This window comes from Salmo salar, chromosome 13 (assembly GCF_965601325.2).
Source record: "Salmo salar chromosome 13, fSalSal1, whole genome shotgun sequence".
NCBI lineage: Eukaryota > Metazoa > Chordata > Actinopteri > Salmoniformes > Salmonidae > Salmo > Salmo salar.
This window is the reverse complement of record NC_138303.1, coordinates 110,855,001-110,879,196: the sequence shown is the minus strand read 5'-3', so window position 1 is coordinate 110,879,196 and position 24,196 is coordinate 110,855,001. Positions and strand designations below refer to the sequence as shown.

Below are 24,196 nucleotides of genomic sequence, written 5' to 3'. Positions count from 1 at the left end.
GTTGAGGTCAGGACTCTGACTGGACCACTCCAGAAGGTGTATTGTTGATTTACTTTAGTCTTTTTGGGTTGTCGTCCTGTTGCATCACCCAACTTCTGTTGAGCTTCAATTGGCGGACAGATAGCCTAACATTCTCCTGCAAAATGTCTTGATAAACATGGGAATTCATTTTTCTGTAAATGACAGCAAGCTGTCCAGGCCCTGAGGCAGCAAAGCAACCCCAAACCATGATGCTCCCTCCACCATACTTTACAGTTGGGATGAGGTTTTGATGTTAGTATGGTGTGTCTTTTTTTCTCCACATATAGTGTTGTGTGTTCCTTCCAAACAACTCAACTGAAGTTTCATCTGTCCACAGAATATTTTGCCAGTAGCTCTGTGGAACATCCAGGTGCTCTTTTGAGAACTACAGACGTGCAGCAATGGTTTTTTTAGTCAGCGGTGGCTTCTTCCGTGGTGTCCTCCCATGAACACCATTCTTGTTTAGTGTTTTACGTATTTTAGACTCGTCAACAGAGATGTTAGCATGTTCCAGAGATTTCTGTAAGTCTTTAGCTGACACACTAGGATCCTTCTTAACCTCATTGAGCATTCTGCACTGTGCTCTTGCAGTCATCTTTGCAAGACGGCCACTCCTAAGGAGAGGAGCAACAATGCTGAACCTTCTCCAATTATAGACAATTTGTCTTACTGTGAACTGACTTATAGAGATACTATTGTTACCCTTTCCAGCTTTATGCAAGGCAACAATTCTTAATCTTAGGTCTTCTGAGATCTCTTTTGTTCGAGGCGTGGTTCACATCAGGTAATGCTTCTTGTGAATAGCAAACTCAAATTTTGTGAGTGTTTTTTTATAAGGCGGTGCAGCTCTAACCAACATCTCCAATCTCCTCTCACTGACTCCAATTAGCTTTTGGAAAAGTCATTAGCTTAGAGGTTCACATACTTTTTCCAACCTACACTGTGAATGTTTAAATGATGTATTCAATATAGACAATAATAATTTGTGTGTTATTAGTTTAAGCACACTGTGTTTGTCTATTGTTGTGACTTAGATGAAGATCAGATCAAATTTGATGACCAATTTATGCAGAAATCCAGGTTTCCTCCTGGTATAGTACACTGGTGAAGTCCTGCTGCATGGCCCCATACACACTCAAGTTGTAAAACCAACACATTTGGCACATCGGTTTTTTGATATAACTGAACGTTTTTTTTTTTCTGCACAAAAATAATTGCACCAGCTTGTGGAGACAGACAGCACATTTTGTTTTACAGATAATCTATGTTGTATTACAGAGAATATCTGTTGCATCACGACCATTGTGTCAAATACATTCTACATCAGTCATAGGATTTACAATCTATGTGAAGCCTTGCTTAGTCACATGACTAAGGCTATGTTTACACAGGCAGACCAATTTAGATTTTAGTTTTCTCACCAATTCTCACTAATTGGACAAAATATCAGCGTTGGGTTACCTGTGTGTAAAACACAGTCTTAGAGCCTCTGTTTTGGTCATTAAGGACAGCGTGTTAAATGATCTGACCTAGTTCAGATCACTAGCAGGTTTTAATCAGCTTTGTCGCCGTGCAGGCTCTGTTAGAAGGAGTGTTCTCTGATAAAAACCCTCTGACCCCTTAGTCTCCCTCAGGTAATCTATCACAATTACTGAGAACATCATAGGAGTCCTGATACTTGTTTGGACTATGTTGGCTAGTGATTGCTTTTAACATTGTTTGGTCTGCGTCCCAAATTGCACCCTTTTTTGCTTACATAGTGCACTACTTTTGACCAGGAGCCCTATGGGAACCCTATTCCCTATATAGTGCACTACTTTTGACCACAACCCATTGTGCACTAAAAGGGAATAGGACACTACAGAATGTAGGGAATATGGTGCTATTTGGGACACGCACTGTTCTTGAAACTTGTGTTTGTTATTGATTGCTTTTCAGAAACACATAAATAACAAGCAAAAGATATGAAACGTGTTTGAAATGGAAACACAGGAACATATGTGATTGGTTTGATCTTTGAACAAAGGTAGTTCAACCTTTCAATGAAATCAGCTCAACTGTTCTGTGGGATGTGAATTCCTGTGGTATTATAAACGAAGAGGTTGATGTTTAATTTCATGCAGTCCAGCATTGTAATTCAGGAGAGACCGAGAGCTGGTCTCAGATCATGTATAGACTATGTTTATGATTTAGCTTCATGTCGGTCAAACATTTGTCTGTTGGGCCTCTGTTGGGCCTCTGTTGGGACTCAGGCTTAACGGCAGTTTACTGTTATTACACAATTAATACAACCTCAAATGAACAACAGTGTGTGGTGGTGTGATGACAGAATTAGGACACGTGTCGTTGGTGGTATAAACCTGACCCCTGATCTCTACTTCCTGTTCCTCGCCACTCCTGATTGGCTGAAACTTGTCATTTCCTTTCTCTCTCTTTACCTGATTGGTTGACAGCTCCCAGCTCCGCCCCTAAGGACCTGACGGTGATCAGCAGGGAGGGAAGACCCAGAGCCATCCTGATCAGCTGGCAACCCCCCATGGAGGCTAACGGACGAGTTGTGGGTAAGAAGAACTGCTGTCCCCGCCTCGGACCGTTTACTTTGTTAGCCTGAGTGTGCCCCTAACCACGCCCCTAACCACGCCCCTAACCACACCCCTAACTGCACCCCTAACCACGCTCCTAACCACGCCCCTAACCACACCCCTAACCACGCCCCTAACCACACCCCTAACGACAACCCTAACCACGCCCCTAACCACGCCCCTAACCACACCCCTAACTACAACCCTAACCACGCCCCTAACCATGCCCTAACCACACCCCTAACCACGCCCCTAACTGCACCCCTAACTACAACCCTAACCACGACCCTAACCACGACCCTAACCACGCCCCTAACCACACCCCCAACCACGCCCCCTAACCGCGCCCCTAACCGCACCCCTAACCACGCCCCTAACCACGCCCTACCCACGCCCATAACCACGCCCTAACCACACCCTGATCACGCCCCTAACCACGCCCCTAACCTCACCCCCTAACCGCACCCCTAACTGCAACCCTAACCACGCCCCTAACCACACCCCATAGCCACGCCCCATAACCACACCCCTAACCACACCCCTAACCACGCCCCTAACCACGCCCCATAACCATGCCCCCTAACTGCAACCCTAACCACGCCCCTAACCACACCCCTAACCGTGCCCCTAACCACAACCCTAACCACACCCCTAACCACGCCCCTAACCACGCCCCCAACCACACCCCTAACCGCACCCCTAACTACAACCCTAACCACGCCCCTAACCACGCCCCCTAACAGCGCCCTTAACCACGACCCTATCCAAGGCCCTAATCTCGCCCCCTAACCAAGGCACTAACCACGCCCCTAACCACGCCCATAACAGCGCCCCTGACCGCGCCCCTAACAACACCCCTAACCCCCTCTCCCCTGGCTGTAATGTAGCCTGGGTCCCAGATCTGTTTGGCATGATAATGAGTGACAACCAGTTGGGAAGACAACACAAAGAGATGTGGGCCCAACTCTGTGTGGTCCAGCCTGTCTCCCTCTCCTCCCTCTCCCTATTACACCTTACTCCTTCCCTCTTTTCCTCCTTCCTTTCTCCCCCTCATCTCCCCTTCACTCCTCTCTCCTATCCTCCCCCTACTCTCCTCTTCTCTTCCTCCTCCTTCCTCCCCTCCTCTTCCTCATCCTCCCTTCCTCCTCTTCCTTTTAAAAAACTATTTCTTTCACCTTTATTTAACCAGGTAGGCCAGTTGAAAACAAGTTCTCATTTACAACTGCGACCTGGCCAAGATAAAGCAAAGCAGTGCGACACAAACAACAACACAGAGTTACACAAACGTACAGTCAATAACACAATAGAAAAATCTATATACAGTGTGTGCAAATGTTGTAAGATTAGGGAGGTAAGGCAATAAATATGCCACAGCGGCGAAATAATTACAATTTAACATTAACTAGAGTGATAGATGTGCAGATGATGAGTGTGCAAGTAGAGATATTGGGGTGCAAAGGAGCAAAAAAATAAATAACAATATGGGGATGAGGTAGTTGAATGGGCTGTTTACAGATGGGCTATGTACAGGTGCAATGATCTGTAAGCTGCTCTGACAGCTGGTGCTTCAAGCTAGTGAGGGAGATATGAGTCTCCAGCTTCAGTGATTTTTGCAATTCGTTCCAGTCATTGGCAGCAGAGAACTGGAAGGAAAGGCGGCCAAAGGAGGAATAGGCTTTGGGGGTAACCAGTGAGATATACCTGCTGGAGCGCGTGCTACGGGTGGGTGCTGCTATGGTGACCAGTGAGCTGAGATAAGGTGGGGCTTTACCTAGCAAAGACTTATAGATGACCTGGAGCCAGTGGGTTTGGCGACGGATATGTAGCGAGGGCTGGCCAACGAGAGCATACAGGTCGCAGTGGTTGGTAGAATATGTGGCTTTAGTGACAAAACGGATGGCACTGTGATAGACAACATCCAATTTGCTGAGTAGAGTGTTTAATTAAGACTCTTTTGTAAATTACATCGTCAAAGATCGGTAGTATAGTCAGTTTTACGAGGGTATGTTTGGCAGCATGAGTGAAGGATGCTTTGTTGCGAAATAGGAAGCCAATTCTAGATTTAATTATGGATTGGAGATGCTTAATGTGAGTCTGGAAGGAGAGTTTACAGTCTAACCAGACACCTAGGTATTTGTAATTGTCCACATATTCTATGTCAGAACCGTGCAGAGAAGTGATGCTGGATGGGCGGGCAGGTGCGGGCAGCGATCGGTTGAAAAGAATGCATTTAGTTTTACTTGCATTTAAGAGCAGTTGGAGGCCACGGAAGGAGAGTTGTATGATATTGAAGCTCATCTGGAGGTTAGTTACCACAGTGTCCAAAGAAGGGCCAGAAGTATACAGAATGGTGTCGTCTGCGTAGAGGTGGATCAGAGAATCACCAGCAGCAAGAGCGACATCATTGATGTATACAGAGAAAAGAGTCGGCCTGAGAATTAAACCCTGTGGCACCCCCATAGAGACTGCCAGAGGTCCGGACAACAGGCCCTCCGATTTGACATACTGAACTCTGTCTGAGAAGTAGTTGGTGAACCAGGCGAGGCAGTCATTTGAGAAACCAAGGCTGTTGAGTCTGCCGATAAGAATGTGGTGATTGACAGAGTCGAAAGCCTTGGCCAGGTCGATGAAGATGGCTGCACAGTATTGTCTTTTATCGATGGCGGTTATGATATCGTTTAGGACCTTGAGAGTGGCTGAGGTGCACCCATGACCAGCTCGGAAACCAGATTGCATAGCGGAGAAGGTACGGTGGGATTCGAAAAGGTCGGTGATCTGATTGTTAACTTGGCTTTCAAAAACCTTAGAAAGGCAGGGTAGGATAGATATAGGTCTGTAGCAGTTTGGGTCTAGAGTGTCTCCCCCTTTGAAGATGGGGATGACCGCGGCGGCTTTCCAATCTTTGGGGATCTCAGACAATACGAAAGAGAGGTTGAACAGGTTACTAATAGGGGTTGCAACAATTGCGACGGGAAAACTTTAGAAAGAGAGGGTCCAGATTGTCTAGCCCTGCTGATTTGTAGGGGTCATGATTTTGCAACTCTTTCAGAACATCAGCTATCTGGTTATGGGTGAAGGAGAAATGGGGGATGCTTGGGCAAGTTGCTTTCGGGGGTAAAGGGCTGTTAAAGGTTAGGCGTAGCCAGGTTGAAAGCACCTGGCTTTTTTCTTCCTCTTCCTCCTCCTTCTTCTCCTCCTCCATCCTACCTTCCTCCTCCTCTCCTCCTCCCCTCCTCTCATCCATGTTGTAAATCTCCAGTATTGACCTCGGTGACTACTGAAGTCAGACTACAGCCAATAGACTGCTCTCCGAGGAGAGCGTGTTTGTGTGTGTGCATATGCGTGCGTGTGTGGCAGCTGGATACTGTTTCCTTGTTTCTTACGGCCCACTCTAACTTTGAGGGAACACAGAGAGTCAATCTGTCCTCTGGAACACGGAGAGTCAATCTGTCCTCTAGAACACAGAGAGTCAATCTGTCCTCTAGAACACAGAGAGTCAATCTGTCCTCCGGAACACAGAGAGTCAATCTGTCCTCTAGAACACAGAGAGTCAATCTGTCCTCTAGAACACGGAGAGTCAATCTGTCCTCTGGAACACAGAGAGTCAATCTGTCCTCTAGAACACAGAGAGTCAATCTGTCCTCCGGAACACACGGAGTCAATCTGTCCTCTGGAACACAGAGTCAATCTGTCCTCTAGAACACAGAGAGTCAATCTGTCCTCCGGAACACAGAGAGTCAATCTGTCCTCCGGAACACACGGAGTCAATCTGTCCTCTGGAACACGGAGTCAATCTGTCCTCCGGAACACAGAGAGTCAATCTGTCCTCTAGAACACAGAGAGTCAATCTGTCCTCTGGAACACAGAGTCAATCTGTCCTCCGGAACACAGCGAGTCAATCTGTCCTCCGGAACACAGAGAGTCAATCTGTCCTCCGGAACACAGAGAGTCAATCTGTCCTCCGGAACACAGAGAGTCAATCTGTCCTCCGGAACACACGGAGTCAATCTGTCCTCTGGAACACAGAGTCAATCTGCCCTCTAGAACACAGAGTCAATCTGCCCTCTAGAACACAGAGAGTCAATCTGTCCTCTGGAACACAGAGAGTCAATCTGTCCTCCGGAACACAGAGAGTCAATCTGTCCTCTAGAACACAGAGAGTCAATCTGTCCTCTAGAACACAGAGAGTCAATCTGTCCTCTAGAACACAGAGAGTCAATCTGTCCTCTAGAACACAGAGAGTCAATCTGTCCTCTAGAACACAGAGAGTCAATCTGTCCTCTAGAACACAGAGAGTCAATCTGCCCTCTAGAACACAGAGAGTCAATCTGCCCTCCGGAACACAGAGAGTCAATCTGTCCTCTGGAACACAGAGAGTCAATCTGTCCTCCGGAACACAGAGAGTCAATCTGTCCTCTGGAACACAGAGAGTCAATCTGTCCTCTGGAACACAGAGTCAATCTGTCCTCTCGAACAAGGAGAGTCAATCTGTCCTCTAGAACACAGAGAGTCAATCTGTCCTCTAGAACACAGAGAGTCAATCTGTCCTCTAGAACACAGAGAGTCAATCTGCCCTCTAGAACACAGAGAGTCAATCTGTCCTCTAGAACACAGAGAGTCAATCTGCCCTCTAGAACACAGAGAGTCAATCTGTCGTCTAGAACACAGAGAGTCAATCTGCCCTCTAGAACACAGAGAGTCAATCTGTCCTCTGGAACACGGAGTCAATCTGTCCTCTGGAACACAGAGAGTCAATCTGTCCTCTGGAACACAGAGTCAATCTGTCCTCTAGAACACAGAGTCAATCTGTCCTCTGGAACACAGAGTCAATCTGTCCTCTGGAACACAGAGTAAATCTGTCCTCTGGAACACAGAGAGTCAATCTGTCCTCTGGAACACAGAGTCAATCTGTCCTCCGGAACACAGAGTCAATCTGTCCTCTAGAACACAGAGAGTCAATCTGTCCTCTAGAACACAGAGAGTCAATCTGTCCTCTAGAACACAGAGAGTCAATCTGTCCTCTGGAACACAGAGAGTCAATCTGTCCTCTGGAACACAGAGTCAATCTGTCCTCTGGAACACAGAGTCAATCTGTCCTCTGGAACACAGAGTCAATCTGTCCTCTGGAACACAGAGTCAATCTGTCCTCTGGAACACAGAGAGTCAATCTGTCCTCTAGAACACAGAGTCAATCTGTCCTCCGGAACACAGAGAGTCAATCTGTCCTCTAGAACACAGAGAGTCAATCTGTCCTCTCGAACACAGAGAGTCAATCTGTCCTCTAGAACACAGAGAGTCAATCTGTCCTCTAGAACACGGAGAGTCAATCTGTCCTCTGGAACACAGAGTCAATCTGTCCTCAGAAACACAGAGAGTCAATCTGTCCTCTGGAACACAGAGAGTCAATCTGTCCTCTAGAACACAGAGAGTCAATCTGTCCTCTGGAACACAGAGAGTCAATCTGTCCTCTAGAACACAGAGAGTCAATCTGTCCTCTAGAACACAGAGAGTCAATCTGTCCTCTGGAACACAGAGAGTCAATCTGTCCTCTAGAACACAGAGAGTCAATCTGTCCTCTAGAACACAGAGAGTCAATCTGTCCTCAGAAACACAGAGAGTCAATCTGTCCTCTAGAACACAGAGAGTCAATCTGTCCTCTAGAACACAGAGAGTCAATCTGTCCTCTAGAACACAGAGAGTCAATCTGTCCTCTAGAACACAGAGAGTCAATCTGTCCTCTAGAACACAGAGTCAATCTGTCCTCTAGAACACAGAGAGTCAATCTGTCCTCTGGAACACAGAGAGTCAATCTGTCCTCAGAAACACAGAGAGTCAATCTGTCCTCTGGAACACAGAGAGTCAATCTGTCCTCTGGAACACAGAGAGTCAATCTGTCCTCTGGAACACAGAGTCAATCTGTCCTCTGCAACACAGAGAGTCAATCTGTCCTCTCGAACACAGAGAGTCAATCTGTCCTCTCGAACACAGAGAGTCAATCTGTCAATCTGGAACACAGAGTCAATCTGTCCTCTCGAACACAGAGAGTCAATCTGTCCTCTGGAACACATAGAGTCAATCTGTCCTCTGGAACACAGAGTCAATCTGTCCTCTGCAACACAGAGAGTCAATCTGTCCTCTCGAACACAGAGAGTCAATCTGTCCTCTGGAACACAGAGAGTCAATCTGTCCTCTAGAACACAGAGAGTCAATCTGTCCTCTCGAACACATAGAGTCAATCTGTCCTCTAGAACACAGAGAGTCATCTGTCCTCTGGAACACAGAGTCAATCTGTCCTCTAGAACACAGAGAGTCAATCTGTCCTCTAGAACACAGAGAGTCAATCTGTCCTCTAGAACACAGAGAGTCAATCTGTCCTCTAGAACACAGAGAGTCAATCTGTCCTCTAGAACACAGAGAGTCAATCTGTCCTCTGGAACACAGAGTCAATCTGCCCTCTAGAACACAGAGAGTCAATCTGTCCTCTAGAACACAGAGAGTCAATCTGTCCTCTAGAACACAGAGAGTCAATCTGTCCTCTAGAACACAGAGAGTCAATCTGTCCTCTAGAACACAGAGAGTCAATCTGCCCTCTAGATCACAGAGAGTCAATCTGTCCTCTGGAACACAGAGTCAATCTGTCCTCTAGAACACAGTGTCTGTAAACATTGGAGAGAGTACTACAGAACACAGTTTTAAATGCATTGTTGACATAGCCCTATTCATCACCTTCTGCATGTTCATGTATCATGTTCTACTTGTTCCTACCATCCTTTCCCTAGCATCAGTTGTTTATGGCTCTAGTGATTAGCTAATTAGCTAATTGTTAAGATACTGCTGTTGATTGTGTCCCTGTTATGATGTAGAGGTCTGTAGACTACATGACTCAGTTACCTGTTGATATGTTATGATGTAGAGGTCTGTAGACTACATGACTCAGGTACCTGTTGATTCTGTTATGATGTAGAGGTCTGTAGACTACATCTCAGGTACCTGTTATGATGTAGAGGTCTGTAGACTACATGACTCAGGTACCTGTTGATATGTTATGATGTAGAGGTCTGTAGACTACGTGACTCAGGTACCTGTTGATTCTGTTATGATGTAGAGGTCTGTAGACTACGTGACTCAGGTACCTGTTGATATGTTATGATGTAGAGGTCTGTAGACTACATGACTCAGGTACCTGTTGATATGTTATGATGTAGAGGTCTGTAGACTACGTGACTCAGGTACCTGTTGATTCTGTTATGATGTAGAGGTCTGTAGACTACATGACTCAGGTATCTGTTGATTCTGTTATGATGTAGACGTCTCTAGATGACGTGATTCCTCAGAGTGTGAATGTTGTGTCGTCTTTGTGATTTGTCAGGCTACATCCGGTTCTACACACTGGATAAGACTCTAGTCTGGTAATAGATCTGTTTGTGCTGTCTTGAGATTCCTATAGATGACTGGGTTACGGTTAGGGTTAATCAGTCTTCCTCTCTGTGTTGTTTCTCTACCAGGCTATATCCTGTACTACACCCTGGATAAGAACATGCCTATAGATGACTGGTTTACGGTTAGGGTTAATCAGTCTTCCTCTCTGTGTTGTTTCTCTACCAGGCTATATCCTGTACTACACCCTGGATAAGAACATGCCTATAGATGACTGGGTTACGGTTAGGGTTAATCAGTCTTCCTCTCTGTGTTGTTTCTCTACCAGGCTATATCCTGTACTACACCCTGGATAAGAACATGCCTATAGATGACTGGGTTACGGTTAGGGTTAATCAGTATTCCTCTCTGTGTTGTTTCTCTACCAGGCTATATCCTGTACTACACCCTGGATAAGAACATGCCTATAGATGACTGGGTTACGGTTAGGGTTAATCAGTCTTCCTCTCTGTGTTGTTTCTCTACCAGGCTATATCCTGTACTACACCCTGGATAAGAACATGCCTATAGATGACTGGGTTACGGTTAGGGTTAATCAGTATTCCTCTCTGTGTTGTTTCTCTACCAGGCTATATCCTGTACTACACCCTGGATAAGAACATGCCTATAGATGACTGGGTTACGGTTAGGGTTAATCAGTCTTCCTCTCTGTGTTGTTTCTCTACCAGGCTATATCCTGTACTACACCCTGGATAAGAACATGCCTATAGATGACTGGGTTACGGTTAGGGTTAATCAGTATTCCTCTCTGTGTTGTTTCTCTACCAGGCTATATCCTGTACTACACCCTGGATAAGAACATGCCTATAGATGACTGGGTTACGGTTAGGGTTAATCAGTCTTCCTCTCTGTGTTGTTTCTCTACCAGGCTATATCCTGTACTACACCCTGGATAAGAACATGCCTATAGATGACTGGGTTACGGTTAGGGTTAATCAGTATTCCTCTCTGTGTTGTTTCTCTACCAGGCTATATCCTGTACTACACCCTGGATAAGAACATGCCTATAGATGACTGGGTTACGGTTAGGGTTAATCAGTATTCATCTCTGTGTTGTTTCTCTACCAGGCTATATCCTGTACTACACCCTGGATATGAACATGCCTATAGATGACTGGGTTACGGTTAGGGTTAATCAGTATTCCTCTCTGTGTTGTTTCTCTACCAGGCTATATCCTGTACTACACCCTGGATAAGAACATGCCTATAGATGACTGGGTTACGGTTAGGGTTAATCAGTATTCCTCTCTGTGTTGTTTCTCTACCAGGCTATATCCTGTACTACACCCTGGATAAGAACATGCCTATAGATGATTGGGTAATGGAGAGTATCAGTGGAGATCGTCTGACCCACCAGGTGATGGACCTGAACCTGGACACTGTCTACTACTTCAGGATCCAAGCTAAGAATGCCAAGGGAGTGGGTCCCCTGTCAGACCCCATCCACTTCAGGACTAACAAAGGTACGGGATAACTAGCTAGCTTACACCCAGCCGACCTTTTCTCACCCTAAACATTTACACATATCTTCTTTCTTAGTGCATGTACACCCAGAACCCCCAGCCTGCCTTCCTCTCCTCTCCCCCCTTTAGTGCATGTACACCCAGAACCCCCAGCCTGCCTTCCTCTCCTCTCCCCCCTTTAGTGCACACCCAGAACCCCCAGCCTGCCTTCCTCTCCTCTCCCCCCTTTAGTGCACACCCAGAACCCCCAGCCAGCCTGCCTTCCTCTCCTCTCCCCCCTTTAGTGCATGTACACCCATAAACCACAGCCTGCCTTCCTCTCCTCTCCCCCTTTAGTGCATGTACACCCATAACCCCCAGCCTGCCTTCCTCTCCTCTCCCCCCTTTAGTGCATGTACACCCAGAACCCCCAGCCTGCCTTCCTCTCCTCTCCCCCTTTAGTGCATGTACACCCATAACCCCCAGCCTGCCTTCCTCTCCTCTCCCCCTTTAGTGCATGTACACCCATAACCCCCAGCCTGCCTTCCTCTCCTCTCCCCCCTTTAGTGCACACCCAGAACCCCCAGCCAGCCTGCCTTCCTCTCCTCTCCCCCCTTTAGTGCATGTACACCCATAAACCACAGCCTGCCTTCCTCTCCTCTCCCCCTTTAGTGCATGTACACCCAGAACCCCCAGCCTGCCTTCCTCTCCTCTCCCCCTTTAGTGCATGTACACCCATAACCCCCAGCCTGCCTTCCTCTCCTCTCCCCCCTTTAGTGCACACCCAGAACCCCCAGCCAGCCTGCCTTCCTCTCCTCTCCCCCCTTTAGTGCATGTACACCCATAAACCACAGCCTGCCTTCCTCTCCTCTCCCCCCTTTAGTGCATGTACACCCATAACCCCCAGCCTGCCTTCCTCTCCTCTCCCCCCTTTAGTGCATGTACACCCATAACCCCCAGCCTGCCTTCCTCTCCTCTCCCCCCTTTAGTGCATGTACACCCATAACCCCCAGCCTGCCTTCCTCTCCTCTCCCCCCTTTAGTGCATGTACACCCATAACCCCCAGCCTGCCTTCCTCTCCTCTCCCCCCTTTAGTGCATGTACACCCATAACCCCCAGCCTGCCTTCCTCTCCTCTCCCCCCTTTAGTGCATGTACACCCATAACCCCCAGCCTGCCTTCCTCTCCTCTCCCCCCTTTAGTGCATGTACACCCATAACCCCCAGCCTGCCTTCCTCTCCTCTCCCCCCTTTAGTGCATGTACACCCATAACCCCAGCCTGCCTTCCTCTCCTCTCCCCCCTTTAGTGCATGTACACCCATAACCCCCAGCCTGCCTTCCTCTCCTCTCCCCCCTTTAGTGCATGTACACCCATAACCCCCAGCCTGCCTTCCTCTCCTCTCCCCCCTTTAGTGCATGTACACCCATAACCCCCAGCCTGCCTTCCTCTCCTCTCCCCCCTTTAGTGCATGTACACCCATAACCCCCAGCCTGCCTTCCTCTCCTCTCCCCCCTTTAGTGCATGTACACCCATAACCCCCAGCCTGCCTTCCTCTCCTCTCCCCCCTTTAGTGCATGTACACCCAGAACCCCCAGCCTGCCTTCCTCTCCTCTCCCCCCTTTAGTGCATGTCCACTTAGTTAGAATTTTGCAACCCTATCTCAAAGTACCTGGTTGGAGGATTCCCAGTTTGAGGATTTCCTGCCTGCTTATTCCCTCTTGATTCTGGGCATTCTCCAACCAGGATGTTGAACACCAGTTATTCCCAACTAGCCTCTAAAATGATTTGAAACCATGTCAGTCAACCAATGGTAACCAATGTTAATAACCCATTCATAATATTGTCCAGCCATGTTAAGATGGTGATACTCAGAAGGCTTGTGGTTGTGGTTTACGTCTCAGTCAAGTAAGCGTGACTGTTTGTCTTCGCCATTGAAGGTCCGTGGAAACGCGCTAAGGCTACTTCATCACTGTAGGTTGAAGGAAAACATACTAACGCCAAGCTAATGCTACTTCATCATTGTAGGTCAAAGGGAAATGTGCTAACGCTACTACATCATTGTAGGTCAATGGAAACTTGCTAATGCTACTTCATCATTGTAGAACAAAGGGAAACTTGCTAATGCTACTTCATCATTGTAGGTCAAAGAGAAATGTGCTAACGCTACTACATCATTGTAGGTCAATGGAAACTTGCTAATGCTACTTTATCATTGTAGGTCAAAGGGAAACAGGCCTGCAGGAGATCATTCATTATTGTGCTGTTTAGCATCTGTTGCTGAATGGTCTCACTGGATCCTCTGGGGCTAGGCTAACGTCTCTGGTCTCTGGCTAAATACAGCTGATCAACAAAGACATCTACATAGTCCACTACCCTATTCCCTACATAGTCCACTACCCTATTCCCTACATAGTCCACTACCCTATTCCCTACATAGTCCACTACCCTATTCCCTACATAGTCCACTACCCTATTCCCTACATAGTCCACTACCCTATTCCCTACATAGTCCACTACCCTATTCCCTACATATTCCACTACCCTATCCCCTATATAGTCCACTACCCTATCCCCTATATAGTGCACAATCCTATCCCCTACATGTATATAGTGCACTAGTTTTGACCAGGGCTCTGAGAGGACACAAGTCTCTTGGTTATGTCACAAAAGACACCCTATCCCCTATATAGTGCACTACTATGGGTCCTGGTCAAAAGTAGTGCACTATTTATGGAATAGGATAGTGCACTAAATCGAGAATAGGGTGTCATTTGGGATGCATTTTGAATGTGGACAGAAGCAAACGTTGCTCAGGGCGAGGATCCTAATAGTTCCCTGTTGTAGCTCCCTGGAGGTCAGTTCAGAGTATTACTCAGATACAGCTGTCTGGGGATCAGTTCAGAGCATCACTCAGATACAGCTGTCCTGGGATCAGTTCAGAGTATTACTCAGATACAGCTGTCCTGGGATCAGTTCAGAGTATTACTCAGATACAGCTGTCTGGGGATCAGTTCAGAGTATTACTCAGATACAGCTGTCCTGGGATCAGTTCAGAGTATTACTCAGATACAGCTGTCTGGGGATCAGTTCAGAGTATTACTCAGATACAGCTGTCCTGGGATCAGTTCAGAGTATTACTCAGATACAGCTGTCTGGGGATCAGTTCAGAGTATTACTCAGATACAGCTGTCTGGGGATCAGTTCAGAGTATTACTCAGATACAGCTGTCCTGGGATCAGTTCAGAGTATTACTCAGATACAGCTGTCCTGGGATCGGTTCAGAGTATTACTCAGATACAGCTGTCTGGGGATCAGTTCAGAGTATTACTCAGATACAGCTGTCCTGGGATCAGTTCAGAGTATTACTCAGATACAGCTGTCTGGGGATCAGTTCAGAGTATTACTCAGATACAGCTGTCCTGGGATCAGTTCAGAGTATTACTCAGATACAGCTGGATGATACCCCATCCCTCTCTCACTCTGTTTTTCTCTCTTCTCTCTCTCTTTCTCCTTCTCTCTGTCTCTCAATTCAATTTCAATTTAATGGGTTTTATTTGCATGGGAAACATATTTTTACATTGCCAAAGCAAGTGAAAATACACAATCAACAAAGTGAAATAAACAAAAACAAAATGAACAGTAAACATTACACTTCCAAAAGTTCCAAAAGAATAAAGACATTTCTAATGGCATATTGCAAATGCATATTTCTATATACAGTGTTGTAATGATGTAAAGTACAACAGGGAAAATAAATAAACATAAATATGGGTTGTATTTACAATGGTGTTTGTTCTTCACTGGTTGACCTTTTCTTGTGGCTGCTGTGATTGGTCACTGTGGTATTTCACCCAGTAGATATGGGAGTTTATCAAAATCGGGTTTGTTTTCGAATTCTTTGTGGGTCTGTGTAATCTGAGGGAAATATGTGTCTCTCTTATATGGTCATACATTTGGCAGGAGGTTTAGGAAGTGCAGCTCAGTTTCCACCTCATTTTGTGGGCAGTGTTGCACATAGCCTGTCTTCTCTTGAGAGCCAGGTGTGGCTACGGCGGCCTTTCTCAATAGCAAGGCTATGATCTCTGAGTCTGTACATAGTCAAAGCTTTCCTTAAGTTTGGGTCAGTCACAGTGGTCAGGTATTCTGCCACGTTGTACTCTCTGTTTATGGCCAAATAGCATTCTAGTTTGCTCTGTTTTTTTGTAAATTCTTTCCAAAGTGTCAAGTAATTATCTTTTTGTTTTTTCATGATTTTGTTGGGTCTAATTGTGTTGCTGTCCTGGGGCTCTGTGGGGTGTGTTTGTGTTTGTGAACAGAGCCCCAGGACCAGCTTGCTTAGGGGGCTCTTCTCCAGGTTCATCTCTCTGTAGGTGATGGCTTTGTTATGGAAGGTTTGGGAATCGCTTCCTTTTATCTGGTTCTAGAATTTAACAGCTCTTTTCTGGATTTTGATAATTAGCGGGTATCGGCCTAATTCTGCTCTGCATGCATTATTTGGTGTTTTACTTTGTACACAGAGAATAGTCTCAATTTGGTGTTTGTCCTATTTTGTGAATTCTTGTTTGGTGAGCGGACACCAGACCTGATTCAAGTATTTTTAGCCAGATCCTAATTGGTATGTTGAATTTGATGTTCCTTTTGATGGCATAGAAGTCCCTTCTTGCCTTGTCTCTCAGATCGTTCACAGCTTTGTGGAAGTTACCTGTGGCGCTGATGTTTAGGCAGAGTTATGTATAGTTTTTTGTGTGCTCTAGGGCAACGGTGTCTAAATGGAATTTGTATTTGTGGTCCTGGACACTGGACCTTTTTGGAAACCATTATTTTTGTCTTACTGAGATTTACTCTCAGGGCCCAGGTCTGACAGAACCTGTGCAGAAGATCTAGGTGCTGCTGTAGGCTCTCCTTGGTTGGTGACAGAAGCACCAGATCATCAGCAAACAGTAGACACTTGACTTCAGATACTAGTAGGATTCTGATTCTGGCCGGGTGCGGCAGACTTTTCTAGTGCCCGCTCCAATTTGTTGATATATATGTTGAAGAGGGTGGTGCTTAAGCTGCATCCCTGTCTCATCCCACGGTCCTGTGGAAATAAATGTTTTTTGCCCATTTTAACCGCACACTTGTTATTTGTATATGGATTTTATGTCGTATGTTTTTCCCCCAACTCCACTTTCCATCAATTTATATAGCAGACCCTCAAGCCAAATTGAGTCAAACGCTTTTTTGAAATCAACAAAGCATGAGAAGACTTTGCCTTTGTTTTGGTTTGTTTGTTTGTCAATTAGGGTGTGCAGGGTGAATACGTGGTCTGTCATACGGTAATTTGGTAAAAATCCAATTTGGCTTTTGCTCAGTACACTGTTTCGCTGAGGAAATGTAAGAGTCTGCTGTTAATGATAATGCAGAGGATTTTCCCAGGGTTGCTGTTGACTCCTATTCCACGGGAGTTATTAGGGTCAAATTTGTCTCCACTTCTGTGGATTGGGGTGATCAGTCCTTGGTTCCAAATATTGGGGAAGATGCCAGAGCTGAGGATACCACTAAAGTGTTATATTTTATCTCTTTCAGTGGAACACCCAGACAAGATGGCTAACGATCAAGGTAAGCAGACTCAACATATAACACACAGACACACACACACAGACACACACACACACACACACACACACACACACACACACACACACACACACACACACACACATACACACACACACACACACACACACACACACACACACACACACGGACACACACACACACACACACACACACACGGACACACACACACACACACACACACACACACACACACACACACACACACACACACACACACACACACACACACACACACATACACACACACACACAAACACACACACACACACACACACACGGACACACACACACACACACACACACGGACACACACACACACACACACACACACACACACACACACACGGACACACACACAGACACACACAAGACACACACACACACATGTTTCTGTAGAGGGATGACTGTGTGTCTACCAGTTGGACCATTCATCATAGTAATTGCACTGCATTCCTTTGGAGACAGAAAAAGGAATGTGTCCAAAATGGCACCCTATTCCCTATTAAGTGCACTACTTTTGACCAGGACCCAATGGGCTCTCATCAAAAGCAGTGCACTAAATAGGAAATAGGGTGTCATTTTGGCAGCTTAGATGTGTAAAGAGTTAAAAGGGTTTATCCTTACTACAGTCCCTCCGACATAACTTCCAGCAGGTGAAGGGTAATAAGGCCCAGCTATCTTCAGGGACCAGGGGAATGAAGGCCAATTATAGTCCTAGCTGTTTTAATAAAGCATTACCACCATGAAAAGGAAATAATTCAAATCTCTCTGTCTCTTGTCTCTTTCTTTTGCCCCTCTCTCAAATAAATGTAAAACATGAAACAAACGCGGTGGCGCTTCCTCTCTGTCTTTCATGAGTGACTTCTTTCAACGCTGAATATTCCCCTTTAGAAAATCTCAATTGAAAATAGGTTTCTAAATTAGCCCTTTGAGTGGTAAATTGTCTTAGCAGAGAAAAAGGACGGCGAGGAGGGGGGGTGAGGGGAGAGGGGAGAGGAGGGGCACCTTTTGCTATATTGAATGATAATGGCGGGTGTTAAATTATGTTGGGTGTTGAATTGAGTGTGTGCTTCCCCATTGGCGCACTATTCCATATGTAGTGCACTACTTTTGACCAGAAACCTATATAGGGAATAGGGGACAGAGACGCTGTCTTGTCTTCTTGTTGCTATGACACTAATGAGAGTTCCTCTTTAGAGCTGGTTTAATTAAGAGTAGGAGAGTGGTCCTCGCTTGCTCTCTCTCTATCTATCTATCTATCTATCTATCTCTCTCTCTCACACAGACAGACAGACAGACAGACACACACACACACACACACACACACACACACACATACACACACACACACACACACACACACACACACACACACACACACACACACACACACACACACACACACACACACACACACACACACACACACACACACACATACACACACACACACAAAGGGCTCTTACACAGCTTTTAATTGACGTTTTGTGGAAACATTGTATTTTGAGAGAGAGAGAGAAAAAAAAGGAGAGATTGAGTTGTTGTCACCATATGAAGTGGTCACATTGAAGTGTACAATTATTTAGGGACATCTAATTCTGAAATATTTAATTGCATAAGCCATCTGTTTTTACAGATGAAGGTTAATCAGTAAAGCCACGTGTAAAATGCAAAGGCTTTACGTCCCATTCAATGGCACCCTATTCCCTGTACAGAGTCCTATGGCTCTGGTCTAAAGTAGGGAACGATATAGGCTATAGGGAGGGATTTGGAACGGAGAGGCTGAGGGCAGGATTAGAACCTTGGTTGGTGCATCATTACATCACCATGGTCATCATATTTAAATCACTCTCATGTTTACTAATTTAGTTATTTTGCCAATAGGAAGGCCACTGTAAGAATGTGTAGCCAGCCTGCAACATGTGCACAATCTGGAATAATATACCAACAACTGTGATTTAGTACAGAATTATTTTTTTTAAATGTATTTTACCTTTATGAAACTAGGCAAGTCAGTTAAGAACAAATTCTTATTTTCAATGATGGCCTAGGAACAGTGGGGTTAAACTGCCTTGTTCAGGGGCAGAACGACAGATTTTTACCTTGTCAGCTCGGGGATTCAATCTTGCAACCTTCCAGTTACTAGTCCAACACTCTAACCACTAGGCTGCCTGCCATCCCAATTATAGCCTAAGCTGCCTCATATATATATATATATAGCCATAGATGTTAGTCTCTCTAGACTGTAGAAGCTGATCCCTTATCAGAATAAAACATAACTCTAATGTTAAGGTCTGAATGTGAATTAGAGAAAGCTGATCCCAGAGCAGTGCTGCTTTCTATCGATCGTATCAGTATGGACACATGGTCTAACGATGCTCCAACACACGGTGTTTGGGGAAACACGTGCTACGTCTGCAGCCGTCGTTAATAAACCAGGGTCCTGGTCAAAAGTAGTGCAGGCCTTGACATAGTCAATGCACTGCAGTCCAAGCACCTCAATTTACCCTTGACAAACGACAGCATTTAACGTTGTGAAGTCTCCAACACACACACACACACACATGAAAAACTGAAGACGTTGTGAAGTCCCCAACACAAAGGAAAATACAGAGACATGTAAATATCAGATGTTAGGAGCGGACTTTATGTGGGGCAGAACTCAGGGGCTAAATGTATTTCTTAAAGAGAGTGAAAGCCCTTGTGTGTGTTGGCGCTTACACACACACACACACACACACACACACACACACACACACACACACACACACACACGCACACACACATACGTACGCACACTTACACACATTCACAGGAGGTTAAAATCTTGTGAAACTGATCCAGGGGAGGCATTCGTAGAATCTCGGGCCAGAGATTGATGGTTGGGGCCATTTCTCTGGCCTCCCCTCCTCACTCTGTCCCCTATCATACCTCCTCTGTCTCCTATCATACCTCCTCTGCCTCCTATCATACCTCCTCTGTCCTCTATCATACCTCCTCTGTCTCCTATCATACCTCCTCTGTCCTCTATCATACCTCCTCTGTCTCCTATCATACCTCCTCTGCCTCCTATCATACCTCCTCTGTCCTCTATCATACCTCCTCTGTCTCCTATCATACCTCCTCTGTTCTAGAATGTCTAGTCCCTATTCTAGAATATCTTCTAGTCCCTGTTCCAGAATGTCTTCTAGTCCCTGTCTTCTAGTTCCTGTTCCAGAATGTTTTCTAGTCCCTGTTCTAGGATGTCTTCTAGTCCCTGTTCTAGGATGTCTTCTAGTCCCTGTTCCAGAATGTCTTCTAATCCCTGTCTTCTAGTCCCTGTTCCAGAATGTCTTCTAGTCCCTGTCTTCTAGTTCCTGTTCCAGAATGTCTTCTAGTCCCTGTTCTAGGATGTCTTCTATTCCCTGTTCTAGGATGTATTCTAGTCCCTGTTCTAGAATGTCTTCTAGTCCCTGTTCCAGAATGTCTTCTAGTCCCTGTCTTCTAGTCCCTGTTCCAGAATGTCTTCTAGTCCCTGTTCCAGAATGTCTTCTAGTCCCTGTTCTATCATGTGTTTTGAGTCCCTGTTCCAAGTACAGTCTGTCTCATAGTCTCATAGTGAAGTTTAGTTGATTAAGGCAAAGTCTCTTCTTCTAGTGTTTTAACGGTCGGTTTTGCATTAGAAGTCATGGGGCTTTTCCAAAAATTGTAACAATCAAATCACCGATCATGAATTTGATTCATCAGTCACCATAGAAAAGAGCTCTGTTTGTTTCAGCGCTGGATATGAAATCTGTTATGATGACAGGCAGCACTATTACAGCCTCAATATTTCATTGTTGTTCAAAACTCACTTGTATCCCAGCCATGTGTTTTATGAAACTCTCTGCTCTTTGTCTTCCTCCGTTATAACATTTACAAAAATAAATACATAAATAAATAAATAAATAAGGAAATGCTGCATGTTTCAAACAACAGAGCAACCCCTCCCCACCCCCAAGTCATAAAGAGCCTACCAAATGGCACCCTCTTCCCTGCATAGGGCACTAATTTCCACCAGAACTCAGGGGACTCTGGTGAAGCATAGAGCACTACGTAGAGAATAGGGTGCGGGTGGAGACTCACCCGTAGACTGTCCCTGAAGCACAGCATCTCTGGAGGACTCAATGTGGCCCCAGCCGGCCTCTAGCTGTCTCTATGATCTACACAGCCAGTGAATATGTGAAGAAAGACTGTTATTTTTTGTTCTGCCAAGTACACTACAGACCACTACAATACACTACAGACCACTACAATACATTATTATAGTACACTACAGACCACTACAATACATTATTATAGTACACTACAGACCACTACAATACACTATTATAGTACACTACAAACCACTACAATACATTATTATAGTACACTACAGACCACTACAATACACTATTATAGTACACTACAGACCACTACAATACATTATTATAGTACACTACAGACCACTACAATACATTATTATAATACACTACAGACCACTACAATACACTATTATAGTACACTACAGACCACTACAATACATTATTATAGTACACTACAGACCACTACAATACACTATTATAGTACACTACAGACCACTACAATACATTATTATAGTACACTACAGACCACTACAATACATTATTATAGTACACTACAGACCACTACAATACACTATTATAGTACACTACAGACCACTACAATACACTATTATAGTACACTACAGACCACTACAATACATTATTATAGTACACTACAGACCACTGCAATACACTACAGACCACTACAATACATTATTATAGTACACTACAGACCACTACAATACACTATTATAGTACACTACAGACCACTACAATACACTATTATAGTACACTACAGACCACTACAATACATTATTATAGTACACTACAGACCACTACAATACACTATTATAGTACACTACAGACCACTACAATACACTATTATAGTACACTACAGACCACTACAATACATTATTATAGTACACTACAGACCACTACAATACACTATTATAGTACACTACAGACCACTACAATACACTATTATAGTACACTACAGACCACTACAATACATTATTATAGTACACTACAGACCACTGCAATACACTACAGACCACTACAATACATTATTATAGTACACTACAGACCACTACAATACACTATTATAGTACACTACAGACCACTACAATACACTATTATAGTACACTACAGACCACTACAATACATTATTATAGTACACTACAGACCACTACAATACACTATTATAGTACACTACAGACCACTACAATACACTATTATAGTACACTACAGACCACTACAATACATTATTATAGTACACTACAGACCACTACAATACACTATTATAGTACACTACAGACCACTACAATACATTATTATAGTACACTACAGACCACTACAATACATTATTATAGTACACTACAGACCACTACAATACATTATTATAGTACACTACAGACCACTACAATACATTATTATAGTACACTACAGACCACTACAATACACTATTATAGTACACTACAGACCACTACAATACACTATTATAGTACACTACAGACCACTACAATACACTATTATAGTACACTACAGACCACTACAATACATTATTATAGTACACTACAGACCACTACAATACACTATTATAGTACACTACAGACCACTACAATACATTATTATAGTACACTACAGACCACTGCAATACACTACAGACCACTACAATACATTATTATAGTACACTACAGACCACTACAATACACTACAGACCAATTACAGACCACCACAGACCACTACAATAGTACACTACAGACCAATTACAGACCACTACCATATACTACAACAGTCCACTACAGACCACCACAGACCACTACAATTGTACACTTTAGACCACTACAACAGTACACTACAGACCACTACAACAGTACACTACAGACCACTACAACAGTACACTACAGACCACTACAACAGTCCATTACAGACCACTACAACAGTACACTACAGTACACTACAGACCACTACAACAGTACACTACAGACCACTACAACAGTACACTACAGACCACTACAACAGTACACTACAGACCACTACAACAGTACACTACAGACCACTACAACAGTACACTACAGACCACTACAACAGTACACTACAGTACACTACAACAGTACACTACAGTACACTACAACAGTACACTACAGTCCACTACAATAGTACACTTTGGGGGATACACTACAGACCACTACAATACATTATTATAGTACACTACAGACCACTGCAATACACTACAGACCACTACAATACATTATTATAGTACACTACAGACCACTACAATACACTACAGACCAATTACAGACCACCACAGACCACTACAATAGTACACTACAGACCAATTACAGACCACTACCATATACTACAACAGTCCACTACAGACCACCACAGACCACTACAATTGTACACTTTAGACCACTACAACAGTACACTACAGACCACTACAACAGTACACTACAGACCACTACAACAGTACACTACAGACCACTACAACAGTCCATTACAGACCACTACAACAGTACACTACAGTACACTACAGACCACTACAACAGTACACTACAGACCACTACAACAGTACACTACAGACCACTACAACAGTACACTACAGACCACTACAACAGTACACTACAGACCACTACAACAGTACACTACAGACCACTACAACAGTACACTACAGTACACTACAACAGTACACTACAGTACACTACAACAGTACACTACAGTCCACTACAATAGTACACTTTGGGGGATACACTACAGACCACTACAATACATTATTATAGTACACTACAGACCACTGCAATACACTACAGACCACTACAATACATTATTATAGTACACTACAGACCACTACAATACACTACAGACCAATTACAGACCACCACAGACCACTACAATAGTACACTACAGACCAATTACAGACCACTACCATATACTACAACAGTCCACTACAGACCACCACAGACCACTACAATTGTACACTTTAGACCACTACAACAGTACACTACAGACCACT

At 44.6% G+C, this 24,196-nt stretch overlaps 1 protein-coding gene across 2 annotated transcripts in view; it reads left to right on the top strand.

Moving 5' to 3' along the window:
• The window catches only part of LOC106568544 (netrin receptor DCC), a 596,063-nt gene that overhangs the window by 488,330 nt on the left and 83,537 nt on the right, over window positions 1-24,196 (top strand). For both annotated transcript variants that reach the window (XM_082960596.1, XM_082960595.1), the window contains exons 19-21: window positions 2,475-2,582; window positions 11,309-11,503; window positions 17,051-17,083. In XM_082960596.1, coding sequence (XP_082816722.1) covers window positions 2,475-2,582; window positions 11,309-11,503; window positions 17,051-17,083 — 336 coding nt within the window. The remainder of the gene's footprint in view (window positions 1-2,474; window positions 2,583-11,308; window positions 11,504-17,050; window positions 17,084-24,196) is intronic.